This window comes from Daucus carota, chromosome 5 (genome assembly GCF_001625215.2).
Source record: "Daucus carota subsp. sativus chromosome 5, DH1 v3.0, whole genome shotgun sequence".
Classification (NCBI taxonomy): Eukaryota; Viridiplantae; Streptophyta; class Magnoliopsida; order Apiales; family Apiaceae; genus Daucus; species Daucus carota.
In genome coordinates, this window is record NC_030385.2 from 15,587,022 (window position 1) to 15,607,078 (window position 20,057).

The window sequence follows — 20,057 nt, forward strand, 5'->3', positions numbered from 1 at the left end:
TACTATTTCCAGAGATATTGGTGCAATTTGGATCGCTTGGAATGTCTTTGATTTTGTTTTTAGCTTCAAGAATTTTTAGATTCTATGTGCTAAACAATCAGGAAACAAATCATCTAATTGTTTTTAGTATGTTATTTGTTTTAAAACCTAGTTGTATCGGTTTTTCCGACTGTATTATATTTAAGTAAATGAAATCTTCTTGCATTTGTAAAAAAAAAACAATCCATTAAAATATCAATCGAATATACCCCCTAAGAGTCGTTCGCTGTTTTCCCGAAACGAGGGTTTATTTCTGGAAAAAGTATATAGAATTTTATTTTTCTTTGATTTTTTTTTGTCGAATATGAAACACCTATTTAATAATTATATATAATCTTATTTTATTAAAAAGTGTATATTTAGAAAAAAATAAGAACTTATATTTATAATTATTTTTATACTAAATTAGTGGCCAGACACTCCATTTCATAAATGGTTAGGCACGTTAGAATCATATATTCTTTGTAAATGAAAGAGAATCTCGTACTCAAATTGGAATATGTATGTCAAAATCTTTATTAATCAAGTGTTCATCGCTTTTGAACACACAGCTTCAACATACTCAATACACTATCTCACAAATGTAAGGTCTGCAAGTCCATCACTGCTTGTCGGATAGCAAAGATAATCATTTTCTTGATCTGTTAGCAAAATGAACTTCACCCGTCAGAAAGAGAAAGAAATTTTACATAGAATTCAACTAGTACTATCACCCAACAGGTTTCTAAACAAAACCAGAGGCACTAGAATATTAAGAGGCAGTTGTATACCTCCAACTTGTCATCTTTGGCACTGTGATTTCGAGGGAGCAGACGAATTTCTTTGGCGAATCGAATGCACTCACTAACATTTTCAGGTGAGACGAATTCCACTGAAACCTTAATGCATGACTGTAAGCATTCAAATATCATTGTGAGAGATCAGTGGATATAGCACTTATCACCATACGTGCATAAAACTAATATAATTCATAGTGATTTATTCATTCACTCATACCTTGAGAAAGCAAAGAATTGAAGGTGTATGAGTTCTACCTGGTGCTGGAACTTAAACATTCTAATTTAAAAAGCTACTCAAACTTAGACATTAGACTTAAACATCAAAGTTATTACTTATGGAATCATTAAATTAAACAGACAAATATCACATGAATATCTCACCCCAAATCAACTCAAATTTTGATAGGCCTAATGGTAGTTCTTAAACAAACAACTACCTGGAATGGGTAACGCTTCTGATTGTTTTAAAACGAAACAGGGACAGGAATATTAAGTGATTTACCTTTAAATTTCTAACTTGATAAGGACATCCAGCTGGTATTAATACTGCATCTCCTAGTTTTTGGACAAATGTCCATGGTTCTATTCCTACACAGCACAAAACATATATTGTAAGCAAATACACACCCACATTTAGCAGTTAACACGCATTTTGTATGTCGGACTAACCATATTCCTTCTTCAGCCTTCTTTTATGCTCCATGCTCAAGTAACACGTCTGGTCATGGATGGGGTGAACCACCTATTTTACCAAAGTGTTAGATACTCATTCATTTCTACACTACACTCTGATAAAGAATTTAAAAAAAAAAATACAATCACATCTAAGTTAATAAGTCCAAATCACTTGTATCTCATTCGAATGAATCTTTTAAACACCAAATATCCAGCCTTTTCTGTAAAATACCAGTATAAATATTATGATATAGATGTGACTATTGACCGCATGAAATTTGAAAGATTCAACATCACTTTATATCCTGTTTCGAAACAATCTATAACAGTGTAAACCATCTTGTTCAAGAACATACCAAGTTACTGTCAAATTATCATCATAGAAAGAAAGACAAAGATCGCTGCATCTTGGAAATCTATACTTCTTAAAACTTTACTGCAGTGCGAAAGAGGTAATCAAGACTGTACTTTTACCTTGTCTAAAGGAAGGCAATATATGTGCCTGAATTCTTTGTAATATTTTCTTAAATATTCTTCCAGTTTCAGAGAATCTTGCCTCCTGAAGATGTCCCATAGAGCACCACCCTCTGGGTGATCAATTCCCTCTATATTGTTCTCCAAAGACGAAGAAACCATATTCCTCGGATTTTCTTCCGATTCTTTGATCTTTTCCTCGTTGTCATCTTGTTGTTTAGATCCCAGGCCCTCTGACTTCACCACTGTCCCGTGAAATTCCATTTCATCCTGGGCATATTGCAATTGTTTTAACTTCTCTATATTGGCCCTTTGATCAGATGTCGGAGTTACTTCTTGAACATGTGTCAGAACATATACCTGTAACATCACTAATGTTCAGTTGGAAAAAACTACAGAATAAAGATTCTACGTATTTTAAACCAGAAATTTACCTAAAAATGATTTTTTTTTTAAATCTTCTGTTGAAAAGCTTTACCATGCAAATCCAAGCTAATTCATGAAAATTGATAATAAACATCGATGTTATGATAAGATATATTTATAACTACTGAAACACAATCATACCGCATCAGACATGTCACAATGGAGCTTCGTCACAGAATCACCACGACCGAGCTCCTGAGTATTTCCATAAGCTATGTATGTCTTAGGCCCCAGATCTGGCTTTAAAGATTTCTCCGGTAACTTGACAGCAAGATTTAAGTAGCCACTGCGTGGATTTGTATATTCCTTGAAGGGCAAACTACTGAGAAACTCAACACAATGACGTGGCAAGTGCTCATCAAATGAACTGGATGGGGGCCAGTCCTTCAGCTTCAAAATTAAGGGCCACCCGAAACTAGTAAATTGACCTTCCTGATAACCATTGAAAAAAAGTCGTGCACTAACATCCAGCTGCACTCCATAAGAACAAGTGACAAACATTTCACAGGTTTGATTATTAGCAATTTACAGAACCCCAAATTCACAAAACAGTTAAATGTCCATATCTGCAAAAACTATTATAGGTGGCTAAAGTCTGGCAAGATACACATTTCATTTGTATGTACATTATAACTATAACAATGACAATGGTACTGCATGATGAGGTGGAACAACGAGATACAGTTCCAAGAAACTGCATGTACATCTAGAATAATAATTGTGATGGTCTGATATAGTGATATTGTTATTACTATCTTATACTTGTAGCAGACATTTGTTTTTTTGTGAGGAATTTCAGATATTTGTTGTATCTTAATAATGAGAGGGAAAAGTGATTTAAGGACAAACTACGATTGCTTTCGTAGTACACATAGATCCTATGGTGATAGACTGATAGTGTACGATACAAGCTGAATTAAACAACAATTCTCTTTATTCTAAAATCATGGGACTACAACACAGTTATTAGAGCTTCATTTAAATGGCCAATTACATTACACAAGAATATATCCGGAAAAAAAATACCACATGAGACATTGCCCAAACCTGAAGAACTCCATAAAAGTGTCATTTTCCTTTAAAGAAATTTTAAAAGGCCAAACATGACTAACCCAATATACTAAAGGGGTGCAGAGAATGTAAGCATCCAATATATAATCACACACAAAAGTAGACAGGACAAGAGTTTCGAAATTAATTTTCTGAAGGATTTGGACAGTTTGCACTGGAGATGCATCAGTTTTTAGTAGAAAGTAGTCTATAAACACGGGAAAACCAACTGACCTCGCACCATTTTAAGCAATCAATGGCAGCCACATCCAGTAGCTGGGGACGAGTCAGGTTTTTAGGCTGACGAAGTGCGCGCCACATGACCATTGGTTCCCAACTTAAACCACATGTTAACTCAAGCACATTCTTGACAATTACAGGTTCGCCTTTGAGCCAATGGTACTGGAAATGACTCAAGTCATTGGCCTGAAGTTGTACAGCAGTTGGACAATACAGATGATGGTCACTGGAACCTTCTCGAGATGCAGCTTTCAGTAAATTCATTTTGTCGATGCCAATTTCACTCTCTGAATCAAAACAGGAGCACTGTTGTCCAGGAGTTTCAAGGAAGAGTTTGTGTTTGCCTGATAGTTCCTCAGCAGCTACCAGCAAGTTGGAAACAAAATCCTTGTCGAAAATACACTTCAATTCTAATATGCCTTTACCGCAACCACCCAAAGTTTTTGGGGGACAAGAAATCCTACCATCTATACAGGGTTTCCACTCAGTTTTTGACTTTAAATGATCCTTTTCACTAGTATCATCGCCCAATGTTGACTTTTGCTGACAACCTTCACCAACAGTTTCATCCAATTTGCATGATCTATGCTTTGGTTCACTAAAACCATGCATGTATGGGGACCCTGGGTCTTTAAATTGCGTTATCACTTCTTCTGGAGACTCTTGCAGGCAGCCATCACGGAACTCCTCACAACATATTAGGCAAAGATCATACTTGCAACTTGAACAGCTTCTGTGGAAATCAGCAACAGAGGTTCTACAATTGTCACTGCAACATATATCCATAAAACTAAGTCTTTAAGAATGCCAGGAAATAAAGGAAGTAAAGCTTCATAGTAACAAGAGACAGCTTCTGTACACCAACCAATACATGCGCTCATCCAACCCACATTTAGCCTTCTTTACTTCTAACTTGGATATAGATACTCCTGTTCCAAAAATTAAATGTTAATATCGATATTTTCCACCATTTCTAAAACAAGATCCAATGCATCAACTTTAAGTCATAAGTAAAAAGAACCGCTAATCTCAAATATAGAAAGAAAACTAGACTTGACAGGAACTAAACTTACATCTAACCAGAATAGCAGCCAAGCAAGTAAAGAGTATAGTTGGACAAACAAGATGATATAGAAAGAAGCAGTTTAATATTTAAACACAGTTAACATATTACTTTGCCAGATAAAAAATCTAGTTGAAATCATTACAGTCAAACAATTTTGTCAAATGAAGTCATGGAACACAGTACTACATAAATCTATGTTTCTTTGTAAAAAAGAAAAACTAATTTTAGCCAGAAGAAAAATATATTAAAGGCACCGAGTATCTGAAGGCAAAGAACTTACCTTGAATCTTAGCTTCTACCTGCTTTTCCCTTATCTGTTCCTCATTGAGTTGTTTCAGGGAGGGAAGAAGCATCGGAATAATATACTTGGAGTATCGAATTTTTTCTTCATTGGTAAACTTTAAATCAGCCATTGACTTGTCCTACGAATATATTTCATATGCATAAATTATATGAGATTTAAATAAAATTAACATCAAGAACTACTCCAGGTGATTAGACCCTGATACCCACCTTTTTCGGCAACCGCAAGCAACTTTTGCAGTTACAGTTGACTCTACAAACAGGACAGAGCCTGGCAAAATCATCTTCAGTCATCTTAGGGTACCTATATAAGACAGTGAGCTACATCTGTCAATTTTCATCCACTGGACAGCATCCGGCTCAAACAAAATGAAGTTTTCCTCGACAAAAAATAGCACAAGAAACAAATTTGCAGAATTTTAATGCTCTTACACATTGGTGGCTGATTGAGTGTTTTTCTAGTGTCCACCACGGGATGCTAAGTCCCCCACATGGCACCTTGAGTACGGAAAACCTATGTTATCCAAGTTGCCTCGGATGCATGCTATTAGGCATTTTTTACAGCCACCACATGCATAATGGTTACTGGTTTGCATATTTAAAAGGCCCCGATTTTTAGTTAGCATTTAACATGTTGTCGCTCCACTTATTAAGAATCAAAGGTGTTAAATTTGATTTGGTGCTCAGTGGCTATATTTTAACGTGCGGCTTTCCTACTTGTGCTAGCTAATATGTTATAAGACTTGAGCATCGCCTATAATGTAATTACTCATGACTTGTTAGTTCCTGATGACATCTCGAGTACTATTGATGTTTTTATATGATTCCTATGTGCTTTATTGCTCATTAGTAAATTATACGTACATAAACCTGTCGCTGATGTTTACAAATAAAAGACACAACAGACGCTGCGTCATATTGTTGTGAAGGTCCTCAAGTGACATGGCTCATAACAAAGCATGCTTTAACGAAATAACACATGTGCACTGGAATCATATTGAACTACTGAAAAAAAAAACCAAGAAAGATAGGGTACCATGTGGTCATGCAGGGAACACAATATCGCTTCCATATACAGTTATTGCATACCACGACCCTGCCTTTGTCATTCCTCTGGCACTGGTGACACATAGTTGATAACGGATTCCCCTGTTAGCATAAACACCCAAATAAATTTGTAAAACTTATAAGCAAAACCCATAAAGTATTAACATAGAAACATGGATTATTGCGTCACCTAACAAATCCCTGTCCCTGTATACGCACTCCTGTATAGAAACATGGATTATTGCGTCACCTAACAAATCCCTGTCCCTGTATATGCACTCCTGTATTAGGTACTTAAAAGTCATATCTCAACTAGTTTTTTTTTCTTTTTATACAATTTGTGTAACAAAAATTAATGATTTGACGTAAATTCTTATGTCTTAGATCCGTATATAATGTATCTGATTCAGTTTGCATGATATAGTTAGTTTTGTTATTGGCTTTTATTATCCAATAATCCCCATATTTTTGAATTTGCTGAATTTCTACACACCCTTTCTCATGCTTCTTAGGTATATATAGACACATAATGTTGAGCATGTAATAATGAGTTATATAACAGAAGAGTGAGGCAAACATACATTCTCATCTGTCATTACGGCTCCCTTTCGCTTAGAACCAGCAGACTTACAAACTCGACTTGTCAGGCCATCTTTCCCTTTTTCCTTATTGTTTGGACCCCTACTCCCTATCTTCTGAATTTTTTCATCATCTTTTCCCATTGCACTATTCTTGCGTCGCTTTGGTGAAGACGGAGCTTCCTTCGGAAAATATCTCTCGTGCTCTTCACATTGGGGGGCCGTAGCCTCCGTATCCACATCATGTTCATCTTCAATCTTCTGATCATCATCCTCAGCACCACCATCATCATTATCATCACTAATAACAATCTCATTGTCCTTATTTTTACTTTTATGATTCCGATCATCATTAGCATCATCTTTACCACTACTACCAGCAATGATCTCCTTGCCCTTGATTTTATTTGCACGATTCTGATTTTCTTCATCATCATCACTACTACTGACAATACAAATTTCTTGACCATCTTTGCAAAATTCACTAGTTCTGCTGATATAATCTCTAACAATGGCATCCAAATCAAGAACAGTCCTTTGATCCACAGGTTGAACACTATCTCTCACAATCTCCTCGCTTTTTTTACCCAAATCGTCAATTCTTTTCATCTTATTTTTGGGTCTCCCTGCTTTTCTTTTGCTTCCTCTTTTGTTCCCGTTAGAATCCATGAGCTTTTCTCTTGATTCTTCACCTTTATGCTTCTCAAATTTCTCACTGTTCTTCACTTATTCGATACGAGAACAAGGGGTTTAAGAGGAAGGATTCCTTTTGGCAGATTTTGTTTTGTTAAACCTAGGACTCTAGGATGGACTTGGTGGCAGCTACAAATGTACCTTATTAAATTTTCTTGTACTAGCTTATAGGTTTGGATGGTAACTGATCGGATGGTTTCGGATATTTGAGATATCTAAATTTAAATTTAAATTATTTTTAAAATCCAAATCTAAATTCAAATCCAATCGGATTTCACCTATCAAATCCAAATCCAAATCCAAATTCACGGGTTTCGGATCGGGTTCGGGTTTGTTCGGGTTTATCCAAAACATGAATCCTGAAATTTATATAGTATTGTAAAAATATTATTTTTGATTTTTTCACCCTTAAATTTCATGATATTTAAAACTAAACTACTTTAATAATAAAGTATTACACATTAATAAAATCTTGAACCGTATTTAATAATTTCTAAACACAAATCTTCACTATATGGAGTATGAAATTTTAAAGCAACTCATTAGTTAAACAAAAAAAGTCACTATAACCCAAGAATATACACATTCACACTCTACCTATATATATAAAAACAAAATTTAGTAGATTTAAAATTGAAAAAAGTATATTAGTATACATATACATATACATACATACATATATATATATATATAGGCACTTGCTCAAATGAGAACTTTCTTAAAATGAGATATGTAAAATTAATTTTATTCGGTTCGGTTCGGTTTCTATTCGGTTTTAAAAAAATTTAAAGCCAAACCGAAATTATATTATTGGTTCGGTTTTTATTCGGTTTGGTTATTAATTGGTTCGGCTTTCAGTGATGCGTTTTCGTTCCGTTTTTTATGATTTCGATTTTAGTTTCAAATTTTGTTTCGGTTTTACTCATTCCTATCATTAGATGCTTCGTTTTCACAGTGCAAAAATTCAAGATACTTTTACCCTAAAATTTGGCCTAAACATGCTCTCCTATATTTAATAATATAATTTTTAATTTTAAGCATGTGTTATAAAAATTGAATATAATTTATCTTTTTCTTAAATGTTTGAAAATAGCAACTAAAATTTGAATTTTCCATTTATATTATTACAACAGATAATAATATCTGATTCAACTTCCTATTTTTATTATCGGGTTAACCTTAACATTTAAAAAATACTATGTATACTTTAAAATAGAATAAAATTGTTTTTTTGGAGTTATTCTTGAATAGTTTGAGTATAGTATGCGGCGAACGTTGGTGTTACCTTAAAAAAAAAAGGAAGCAAATAATTGAAATGAGCATGTACATTGTGTGTCGAGTAAAAGGAGCCTTGCTTTTACACTGATCCCGAGGGTGAAGAAGCCTCAACAAACCCTTCCCCTTACTTTTGTTTCTAACTCGTAAAAGATTCGTTTGTTGAGAGAAAACAAGAGAGAATGAGTGTGTTGCATAAGCATGGTGGTGATGTTGATCGAAAAGAGAGAGGAGGGAGGCCCGGAAAGATGAGCAATGTGGGTTTAGATGGTTTTGTTCAAGAAAAGCAGAGGGTTGTTCTTGATTTGGAAGAGATTGTTAGGGCTTCTTTGAAGAGATGTTCTGATTTGGGTGGGAAGGATATCGTTGTTATTAGTAGCAGTGATGATGATGATGGTGGTGGTGGTGGTGGTGGTGGTGATGGTGGTGGTTGTGGTGATGATGGTGGTGGTTGTGGTGGGAATGTACTTCCTGGGAAGGTGGATGAGGGGGACAAGGGGCTGGCCGGAATGAGTAATGAAAATGATGATAATAATGGCAACATAGGAGGCGAAGCTCCGAATATCGAGGAAAGTGGTGCCCCAACTAGCCCTAGTCCAGGAGGAAGAGATGAAGTTTGTAATAGTGTTAAGAAAGCTAAAGTAAATCTACAAGGCACTGGGATAAGGAGGACTCATAAGGGAATAGGAGGGTATACTGAATTAGTTGAGCAGTATTTTCAGGAGGATGATCAATCGCGGCGGAGAAAACGCAATAAGACTTCAATTATTAAAACTAGGAGGCCAAGTACTAGTAGGAGCAATAAGGAAGCTTGTAGAGGTGAAGATGGTCCGGTTGGAGCTGCAGCTTCTACAACTCCCCATGCTGTGCAAAAGCCCAAGGGAACTGCAAAAATAGATGAGAATGTATTTCATATAAATCATTATTATTATAATTACTATTAAGTTTATACTACGGCTTTTTGGATTTTGCTTTTAACTTAGACTTATATACTATATGTCGGTGTTTATGATTATATAGGGGTATTCACTATCAAATATGTGCCATCAGTGCCAGAGGAATGACAATGGCCAGACTGTGACATGCACTAATTGTAGACGGAAGCGATATTGTGTTCCCTGTATGACGAAATGGTATCCATCTTTGGTGCTTCTGTCTTTTCAGTTTCTATCTTATTTTTATATACATTTGGTGCTTTGTTAGACCATGCTTGTTCCTGGCTATGGGAACTTTAGGACCTAAACAACATTATGGCAAAGTAGCATTTGGAGCAAGTCCATTGCTAGATGCAAAATAGCTATAGCTATTTCTATAATATAGCATCAAAAAGTGTTTTTTGGTGCTAAAATAAAAAAGTTGCACCCCAATGCTACTTTTATTACTAGTTTCAAATTTAGCAACTCAATATGCTTTTGGTATTTGGTGACATACAATGCAAATAATTGTTTTGAAATTATTACTTATATTTATATGTTTCGCAAATACTTCAATTTGTTTCAAGCTGGACGCCGTCCAGTGGATGGAGTTTGACAGGGTGAGCTTAATGTCTTCTGTAGGTACCCTAAGATGACTGAAGAAGATTTTGCTAGGCTCTGCCCTGTTTGTCAAGTGAACTGTAACTGCAAACGCTGCTTGCGGCTAGAGGTCCCCAAAAAGGTTCGGATCTTTGGTTCTCAACACTTGTAATAGCTATTGATTATTTCCGTTGTCTGAAATGTCACTTATTATACTATTATCAATTTATGTGTAGGACAAGGAAATATTTGATTTGAAGTTTACCACTGAAGAAAAAGTTCAATACTCTAAGTATATAATTCGGATGCTTCTCCCATTTCTGAAAGAATTCAATGAGAAACAGAAAAGGGAGAAACAGATAGAAGCTAAAATTCAAGGTATATATTGCTTGACTTCAGAATTTCGGTGGCTTATATATTCATTTTAGTGGCTAAAGCCTTTAAGTAGTCTGGATTTTGGACAAAGAGATGCGAAATTGTATGATCACTGTCTTGCATGAGTTCATATGACTAAGCTGTGCAACTTTAATGATCGTACCAAAATTTTATATCTTGCTAGGTGAGTGTCATCTGTTCATATGTTAAAAGGCTTTTTTGTACATAAATTATCTCGCCTTTGCTTCCATACTTCTGAACCCTTGTTATTCTGGTTAATACTTGAACACCAATATATACAAGTTCAGTTACAGCCAAGTCTAGGTTCCTTCTTATATATTCGATGTATGTTCTTTTAAAGTTAATTATTTATTTGTTTGCACAGGGTTATCTTATTTAAAGTTAGAAGTGAAAAAGGCAAAATGTGGGTCAGATGAGCGTCTGTATTGGTAGGTATGCAGTCCTGTTTCTTGTTAATATGAAGCTATATGTACTTTTCTGGCATTCTTAAAACTTGATTTTATGAATGTTTGTTGCAGTGACAATTGTAGAACTTCTATTGCTGATTTTCACAGAAGTTGTTCAAGTTGCGAGTATGATCTTTGCCTGATGTGTTGTCAGGAGTTCCGTGATGGCCGCCTGCAAGGGTCTGAAGAGGAAGTCATTTTCCAATTTGAAGACCCAGGGTCCCCATACATGCATGGTATAGGTAAACCAAAGTCAAATATAATTAGTGGCAGTGGTGAAGGTTGTCATCAGAAGTCAACACTGGGCATACCAAATGAAACTAGTGACAAGGATCATTTGAAGTCATTAGCACAGTGGAAACCCCATAAAGATGATAGAATCCCTTGCCCCCCAAAAACTTTTGGTGGTTGCGGTGAAGGCATATTAGAGTTGAAGTGTATACTCAAACAGGATTCTGTTTGCAACTTGCTGGTTGCTGCTGAGGAACTTTCAGATAAACACAAACTCATCCTTGAAACTCATGGGCAAAAGTGCTTCTGTTTTGATTTGGAGAGTGAAATTGGCATTGACAAGATGAATCTACTGAAAGCTGCATCTCGAGAAGGTTCCAGTGACAACTATCTGTACTGTCCTACTGCTCAAGCCAGGGACTTGAGTCATTTTCAGTACCATTGGCTCAAAGGAGAACCTATTATTGTCAATAATGTGCTTCAGTCAACACGTGGTTTAAGTTGGGAACCAATGGTCATGTGGCGCGCATTTCGTCAAATTAAAAACCAGAATTATTCCCAGCGACTGAATGTGTTTGCCATTGACTGTTTAAACTGGTGTGAGGTCAGTTGGTTTTTCCTTTTTTAGTTCACTATTGCTCATTGTAACTGGTTGGATAACAGAATAATATGCTTTTATCCCTCCTTATGTATATATACCTGAAAGTTGCGTTTGATGGTGATATTACGCTGTTTATGCTGATAGTATGCTGTTGATGCTGATTTTTCACACATTTTGTTAGAAATATAGGACAGACTGTGATTGCGAAAAAACAAAATAGGTTACTAACAAACCTATTTACTATAACAAAACTGTATCTCTGGCATTTATCTCGTTTAGATTATAAATTTTGAAATTCTTGTCTTGGTTTACTTGTAGTGTGATTATATATCTGAAGATAAATTTTAAGAACATCTGAAGTATCTTGGGATAGTCATGTTCCCCCCTGTGTAATTAATATGAGCAAATTGACACTCTTAATGAGTTTGTTACATGTAATCGACGTTGGCATACGGTTTATATATATATGAAATAATTGGACATGCAAGTAAGAGGACTTTCGGAGAAAGTTCGGGGTCACACCTGTTTTGGAGAAAGTAGGAGTGCTCTACAACTCTCTACACTTTTCGAGTGGAGGTAACTTCTACATATTACTCTTCATGTCCCTGACCCTGCTCTACAAGCGGAACATGATATTCTGGGTATGTTGGTTTCGTTTACATGTAGTTAAGCTTTCATGTAACTGTGTCGTTGCCCCCCTTACAATATTATTGCCAAGTTGTGAATACAACTGAACCCATGAAACCCATAAATTTTGTATGTTTTCAGAAGTTTGCTACTTAAGTTGCTTTTTCAGATTTCCTGTAATATTATTGCAAGTCTTGGGGTCTGTGAGTTGATAATTACTGCAGTTGTCAATTGTTTGTCACTTGTTCTTCTGGAGTGCAGGTAGAGTTTAGTGCAGTACAATTTTTCAAGGGTTATCAAGAAGGTCTAGTTGATAGCTATGGCTGGCCCCAAATTTTGAAGTTGAAGGACTGGCCCCCGTCCAGTTTATTCGACGAGCACTTGCCACGACATTGTGTCGAGTTTCTCAGTAGTTTGCCATTTAGGGAATATACAAATCCACATAGTGGCTATCTTAATCTTGCTGTGAAGTTGCCACAGCAATCATTAAAGCCAGATTTGGGGCCGAAAACATACATAGCGTATGGAATGGCTCAAGAGCTCAGCCGTGGTAATTCTGTCACAAAGCTCCACTGTGACATATCTGATGCGGTATGATATTAATTCAGTATTCAGAACTATAGCTTATCATAAGATCGATGTTGTTATCAAATTTTATAAACTAGCTTCTGTTTGAAAGGTGAATCTTTACATCAGAACAAAAAATATTATTTTTGATGTCAATTTCTGGTTCTGTGCTATACTTTTTGTTCTTTTTGGGCTGAATTTATATGGTACAGGTATACGTGCTGACACATGTTCAAGAAGTAACTCTTAAATCTGCTCATTGGGCCAAGATAGAGGAGTTGAAACAACAGCAAATTGCACAGGATGAATCAGAATTTTGTAGGACAATATCGAAGTTGGAGGAGAGCCTAGGATCTGACAAAGAAGTTGCTGGTATTATTCGTGTTAACAAAATAAATGGTGAAATGATGAGCCAAAACTTCATGGAACACCAGGATGTCGACGAGGAATATATTAGAAAATCGAAAGAATTTGCTAGGAATATGGATGTTGGATCTTCGGATAACAATATAGTGGGGATTGAACACCCAGATGGTGGTGCTCTATGGGACATCTTTAGGAGGCAAGATTATCTCAAGCTGGAAGAATATCTAAGGAAATATTACAAAGAATTCAGACATATATATTGCCGTCCTTTGGATAAGGTAAAAATAGTGTCGTGATTATTTTTTCCATACCACATTAAATTTTTTGAAGTTAATGATTTCCAAGACGCAAGCATGCAGCAATCTTCTTCTTACTTTCTATTATGATACATAAAACATTACTTGAATAGTTGCTTATGTAATTTCTGGTTAGGTTGAAAAAAAATGATTATAGTTTGTACAGACTATCGTTATTATATCTTCTCCAATAGGCTCTTTAAACAAGCTTTTAACTTCAAATATAAAGAAGATGTCTAAAATTAGTGCTCCAATAGGCTCCCAAAAGCTCTTTAAATATTTAAGAGCCTCTTCTCTCTCCTCTTTTTTAAAGAATATCTAGGTGCTCTTAACTTTTTATTTATGAATATAATATACACTTCCCTCCAATTCTATTCACTACCCGCCACTTTTATCTCAAACTTTTTCCTCAAATAAGAATAAAATATAAATAGAGAGCAAGTATAAAGAGGAGCATTGGAGTGCTAATGGGGCAAGTATGTTTCTCATCGTCACATTATTCAATGTATTATTACTAGGAGCCACATATTTTATTATTTTTATAAAGAATGATATAGGAGCCTGTTGGAGATGCTCTTATGTTGTTGCAAAACTTTATTGATGATGTAAAGTGATGCTAATACTTCTAATATACTGACAATTAATAGTCACAAATGTTGAATCTTTTGATTTGTGTGACAATCAATGGTCACATGTGATCAATTTTATATCCCTTTTTAATATAAATTGAGTGAAAATCAGATTATTATGTTTACTGCTACGAGATCATTGGAACAAATCATTGTCACAAGTTGATGAAATTGCCTATGCCATTTTATGCTATTTGTTACGTCACTTGGAAGTAAAAAGATTATCTTCCTGCAACGTTCTCTTTGCTCTTCATCTGAGATTAAGTGTGTACAAAAGTTATTCAAATTAGATACAAGAGCCTTGATCTTGTGAAAGTAGATGTTATAATATTATGTAGTTGGATGTTCCTTCAAATTTTAAATATATTGTAGCAATGCATAAGTATTATTCTGTTATGCTTTAGTTGGTTGTCCCTTGAAAGTGCATTGCTATACATGATTATTTAACAGTTTCAAAGCACAGGTGGTTCACCCTATCCATGACCAGACTTTTTACCTGACTACAGAGCATAAAAGAAGGCTCAAGGAGGAATATGGTTAGTTTGACGTACATATATAATGTGTTAAAAGCTACTTGTGGGTGTGTATGGTTACAATTTATGTTTTTGTGTTTTTTAGGAATAGAACCATGGACATTTGTTCAAAAACTAGGAGATGCAGTATTTATACCGGCCGGATGTCCTTATCAAATTAGGAATATGAAGGTAAATCACTTCAAATTTTTGTCCGTGTTTCGTGTGAGTTCAATAGATGACACATCACCGTGCCTGTCAAAATATAACTTGATTTGGTGTTGTGTTACCGAATATGACTTTATGTAACTTGCAAAATTTTAAGTGGTTTCTTTTGGATCTGTTGAAGAACTAAACATGGTAAAAACCATGTCTGATAAAGCCATTTGATCCCTATATGTTTCCTGTATGAACTTGGTTTAGCCATATCTTACTAACTAGGGTCCTATAATCATTACCATCTATGTAAATTGCACCTGTAAAGAATTGTAGAGAAAAGTTCTGTGGAGACCTATATTTATTTGGAGAATTGGAGAGCAGTTATAACTTGTCAGCCTTTAGATCATTTTAGATCCAATGGTGGAAATTAACCCTAATAGATTTATATACCCACATTATCCATCTCAGTACACTCTCACGCCACAACAATATCTATCACTGGTCATTTCCCCAGCGTGCTGATAAACACCATCACGTTGTGATTCATCGTGTCTCACATTCCATCTTCTCTACTATGTATTTACGGCAATCAATTCGTTTTTTTTATCGACTTTGAAATTTCTTTGAGATCTGATTGTTTATTTTCTAGTAATGTGGCTTATTTTTCAAATTCATTGATTTTCATCTGTTTTTAGTAAATATGCATGTTGGAACACATTGTTTGTACATAGTTTTTCTGCTTTATGAATATAGCTGAACAATGTTTGTTCTGCATACCGTTCTGCTCATCCACAATATATCTTTGCTCGTCCTGCACATTTTTGTATTTGCAGAATAAAATGTTCAGCATATTGTTGTGTTTACAGAATGAAACATTATGCATGCCGATGTTTGTGTTCTTAATGTTGAAGATGTTAATGATCAGGAAAACATTAAAAAAGTTAGTAATTTGAATAATTTTTGAAAATGATGATTCAAAAACTTGTCTGAAAAAATGGAATGCTAGGCGGAGTAGATTGTGTTGGCCGAAGGAGATGTAGTCTACTAATTACATAACCTATTCTATAAAATTTTGTGTCATTATACGAGCAGTACATAGTGTGCTGCACTGTGTTTTGTGTTCCACACATTTATCATTGAATTGTCAGCGGGAGTTGACGACTATTATTCATCATAAAAAAATTGGTAGGCGAAGGAGATGGTGACCGGAAATTGAGTGAGATAGTGTCAAGCTTAGTGGAATAAGGGTATATTGATGTTAAATCAAATGGATCTCATAATTGATACTCCCTCCGTCCCATAATTTGTGTCTCATATACTTTTGCACGAATTATATAATTTTAAAAAAAATAAAGATTCGGATCTTTAAGTTTCATATAAATAAAAGAAAATTTCAAAATTATAATATGTAACTATGTATTTTTTACACCTTAAAATGCCTAAAAGGTCAACAACAGAGACACAAAAATCTTATTAAAAAAAGTAAACAGAATCTTTTGTAGAGGACTGAAGTCTAATTACAGCAGTCCACTTGAACTTGAGTCTTGACATCGACTGAATAAAATAAGATTATTAGCGTAGCTATATAAAGGGAATAATTTGGTCTTTTTTATGCCATATGCTCCCCTTTTGAGATTAAGATGCGATATTCCACCTTTTTGTTGGACGATTACCAGTTCATAACAATAGAATGTTTAAGTCTTTGTAGTAGCTTGTAAAAGTAGAGATTTTAAATTCCAAAGCCAATGGTAATTGTTTTTCTGTGAACTCTTTTACCTTCCACGCTTGCTTTGTTGGGGTGTGAGTAAATAAATAAATGAGGATGAATTTTATACGCAGTCAGTATTCTGTTTAAGGCACATGGGGTGCCCCCTGCTCCATCTGCAAATCCCTAACAATGATATTTGCATTTCACAGTCATGCATAAATGTTGCAGTGGATTTTGTCTCTCCTGAACACGTTCGTGAGTGTATTCATTTGGCAGAGGAAATTCGTGTGCTTCCTCAAAATCACATTGCCAAGGTTGACAAGTTGGAGGTATACAACTATCTTCATATTTTAGTGTCTTTGGGTTTCTTTAGGTTTTTCTGGGTAACTGTACGATCTCATTCCTATTTGAATGTTTTTTTCTTTGGCTACACATTTGGACTTTGTGTTGCAACAGATTAACAAAGTGATATTCTATGCAATCCAACAAGCGGTGAGGGACTTGAAAAACTTACACATGTGAGATTTTAATTCTGCTGGTTATTTTTGTGCCTAATAATATTGTCTTTACTGTGGGATACTTCATACTTGTGTCTTCATCGAGTACTTTTATGGTACTTCATAAAAATTGTGGGGACTAAATCTTCCGTCAAATTCATGTGTTGATATTGTCTTAACAAATATTGTTTACATCTATTTTTACTATCGGAAGATGAGAAGATATTTATATTTATCTGACATATAATATGCATGTTGAACTCAATAGACTAATGTTTTCTAACTGAAAAAAATCGTCATTGCTGTTGTCCAAAATAAACCATAAAAATGACAAAAACTGTTTTACCTGAAGTAATTGTGATCCTTGTACATTTCGCAGTCAGAGGTCATATTACTAGTTGCCCAAAAGAGAGTTTCTCTCCTCCAAGTTCATAATGGCAGGAGTCCAGCCATAGATGGTCCGCTTGAGCTATATAAATCTTTTATATTTTTTAAGAAAGTTTCAAGTAATATACAGTACTCTTCTTGATAAGTGAAAAATGTATGTTAAAGTAGTAGCCATACTGTCTCCTAGCTAAAGGAGGGCACTTCATTTGTCTAAGTAAACCATCTAGGTCTCAGTAAAAAATACTTAGGTATTTTTTTAACTGGATGTAAAAACTAACCTATCCAGAAAGATTATTGATTTATCTGCAAGGCTTAGGCTAGCGGTAGCATTAGCGTCACCGAGCCCGGTGAAGGCAAATGTGTTCTTGAGTATTTATATTTCTTGTAATTAACCTTACCCAGAAAAGGAAAAGGAAAAAGGAATATGGATATCTGCCAATGAGATGCCTTATCCTGTCTGCCTGGACATGATAAATAATTCAAGCGGTAGTCGATCAACCAAATTATTTTCATGGTTATAATACTATCAACTGCAAATGATTGTTAGTAATTTCTATTTTACATGGTTTGACATGTGGTAGAAGTAGGTCATATGTGTGATCTAGCAAACCATGGGATTTGGGCCATTTGGCTGATAATATAAAAAACAGACAAAAAATCTGCAGCAATTTAAAAGTTATTATGGTGGTGAAATCATAAATGCCCGCAGGGCAGGTCATCCTGTTGGAAAACAAGTAAATGGTGGATCATCTTTTAGTTTCCAGTATTCTTGTGTATATACTAGGAAATGCTCTGATATAATCTATATATCTCATCTATATGATTCCCTTCACATAATTGGATCGTTATTTTCCTTCTAAAATTTTCCAAACTGTTATGTTTCACCCGTGGTCCCACCACTTTTTGACATGCTTGCTTTTCTGACCGCATGAACTCCACTTCGATATAAAACTAAGTAGGACAGCGTTATATATTTCCTAACCTGGTCATATTCTCCACCATTCATATGTAATATAGTTTGGAAACTTGCTAATTTGTATTGTTATTATGCAAGGGCATGTCTGATACTGTGAAGATGATTAAATCTTTTGCTTGAGCACTTGTAATTGTAATACTGAATGATCTTGTCCCTGTAATTCCAGTGAAGAAGGCATCCAGACATGTAAAACATCTAATTTTCTGTCTACTAGATCCAAATTTGACTGTGGAAATAATTTTGTTGAGGTAAACTAGTAAATCATTCTTCATATACTCTTTTTGCTTTACCTTCTATTTACTCATCCTCACAGGTTTTATGATGGGCTGCAGGTAGTTCCTCATACTACGAGCTTGAGTCAGCCTGTCAATACTCCTCCTATCTTGCATGCTTCTCCTAACAGCTCTCAGCAAACTTCAAGATCAATTTCTACTGAGACGGTCGGACACTCAAAGCAGTTGGAAGACAGGCTAACAAGTAATTTATCCGATAATATGATTCCTCAAATTCAGCTAGATGAACAGACCATCTGTTGCTACGAGCAGGTGCTGAAAAAGTGTTTATCTGGAGACCTTAAAGATCTTGGTAAAGACTCAGGACATCAAGAGTTTAATAAAGTCTTGACCAGTTTACTGGCTTGTCGAAAGATTCCTTCCAAATTACATCAGGCGTTCATATCTCTACACAACGACTTGCCAAGCTTAGCTAGGAGAGCCTTCGAGCTTAACAAGGTCATAACCCAAGGCATGTTGCACAGGACCACAATGAAGGAACTGGAAAGTTGCTTGACAAAATATCATAGTTGTGAGGATCACCTGCTAAAGCTGAAGCAGGAAAAAGAATATAACATGTCAGAGATTGCTAGGCTTCGGGCCAGGAATCAAGTCATAGACTCTGACATAACCAGAATTGCTGCAGAAGCGGATGCCTTGCAAAAAGCTTCTGCCTCCCAAAGCCTTGAAGTAACCAACCTTGGTGTAGGTACCATAGATGAGACCGCTCTCCAACTTTCTATCGATGAATTACGCAACATGGAGGATGAGTGGAGAAAACGTGCTGCGATGTTGAACTTCTAATCTAATTCTTGCACAACATTAATTTACGTATTTAGTTTGCTTCTTATAAAAAGGATGTGATGCTTCACTGTATAAGCTTCGATACTGGAGTATTGTTGTTTTTTGTTAGAGCCAGTGAAGAGAAATTTTCACATTAATAGGGACTGTACTTTTTGGAAGCCAGGCTGCGGTTAGAAAGTTTCGGTGGAAGAGTATTAATTTTGTTTGAGTGAAGCTTTCAGAAAGTTTAGTACTTTAATTCACTGTAAAAATATAATTAAATATTGGTTGTCTGGCATATAACTTGTTTATATTAAGTCGTCGGTTTTTTCTAATGTGTCACAAACATATGTTAAGTATTGAATTTTATAAATTTAGCTTAATTTTAATTGGCTCGTACTTAATAATGATGGATCGTTTGTAGATACAAAAACTACATCAATCA

General features: G+C 35.3%; 2 protein-coding genes across 7 annotated transcripts; one reads left to right on the forward strand and one right to left on the reverse strand.

Annotated features, from left to right (window-relative positions):
* Window positions 1–531: 531 nt before the first annotated feature.
* On the reverse strand, window positions 532–7,494 carry LOC108220782 (lysine-specific demethylase JMJ26). The gene is made up of 12 exons (XM_017394643.2): window positions 6,681–7,494; window positions 6,089–6,201; window positions 5,263–5,356; window positions 5,030–5,171; window positions 4,549–4,612; window positions 3,678–4,452; window positions 2,535–2,864; window positions 1,968–2,327; window positions 1,488–1,560; window positions 1,321–1,406; window positions 810–929; window positions 532–680 (listed from the first exon to the last, which is right to left on the reverse strand). Exons 1-12 carry the CDS (start codon window positions 7,344–7,346, stop codon window positions 615–617), a joined length of 2,889 nt encoding a protein of 962 aa, XP_017250132.1. The 5' UTR covers window positions 7,347–7,494; the 3' UTR covers window positions 532–614.
* Window positions 7,495–8,675: 1,181 nt separating this feature from the next.
* LOC108219993 (lysine-specific demethylase JMJ29) lies at window positions 8,676–19,846 on the forward strand. Of its 6 annotated transcripts, XM_017393612.2 has the most exons (14): window positions 8,676–9,550; window positions 9,666–9,778; window positions 10,202–10,301; window positions 10,396–10,537; window positions 10,920–10,983; window positions 11,074–11,836; window positions 12,722–13,051; window positions 13,240–13,671; window positions 14,782–14,854; window positions 14,937–15,022; window positions 16,907–17,026; window positions 17,154–17,215; window positions 18,724–18,805; window positions 18,890–19,846. In XM_017393612.2, the coding sequence occupies exons 1-14, from the start codon at window positions 8,828–8,830 to the stop codon at window positions 19,631–19,633; spliced, it is 3,834 nt and encodes a 1,277-aa protein (XP_017249101.1). In that variant the 5' UTR covers window positions 8,676–8,827; the 3' UTR covers window positions 19,634–19,846. The 6 variants fall into 6 exon arrangements, with proteins under 6 accessions (XP_017249101.1, XP_017249102.1, XP_063950619.1 ...); XM_017393613.2 differs by lacking the exon at window positions 18,724–18,805 and having other exon boundaries at window positions 18,871–19,846; XM_064094549.1 differs by lacking the exon at window positions 18,724–18,805 and having other exon boundaries at window positions 16,926–17,026; window positions 18,871–19,005.
* The last annotated feature ends 211 nt before the right edge of the window (window positions 19,847–20,057 follow it).

Excerpts from the sequence above, each read along its gene's own strand:
- LOC108220782 (XM_017394643.2), bottom strand. The coding sequence starts at position 7,346 with ATGGATTCTAACGGGAACAAAAGAGGAAGCAAAAGAAAAGCAGGGAGA. Across the intron at positions 4,613-5,029 it reads GGTAGAAGCTAAGATTCAAG|GAGTATCTATATCCAAGTTA; the intron begins GTAAGTTCTTTG and ends TTTTTGGAACAG. Across the intron at positions 2,865-3,677 it reads ATTGCTTAAAATGGTGCGAG|CTGGATGTTAGTGCACGACT; the intron begins GTCAGTTGGTTT and ends TATGGAGTGCAG.
- LOC108219993 (XM_017393612.2), top strand. The coding sequence starts at position 8,828 with ATGAGTGTGTTGCATAAGCATGGTGGTGATGTTGATCGAAAAGAGAGA. Across the intron at positions 9,551-9,665 it reads CTGCAAAAATAGATGAGAAT|GGGTATTCACTATCAAATAT; the intron begins GTATTTCATATA and ends ATGATTATATAG. Across the intron at positions 18,806-18,889 it reads GTGGAAATAATTTTGTTGAG|GTAGTTCCTCATACTACGAG; the intron begins GTAAACTAGTAA and ends GATGGGCTGCAG.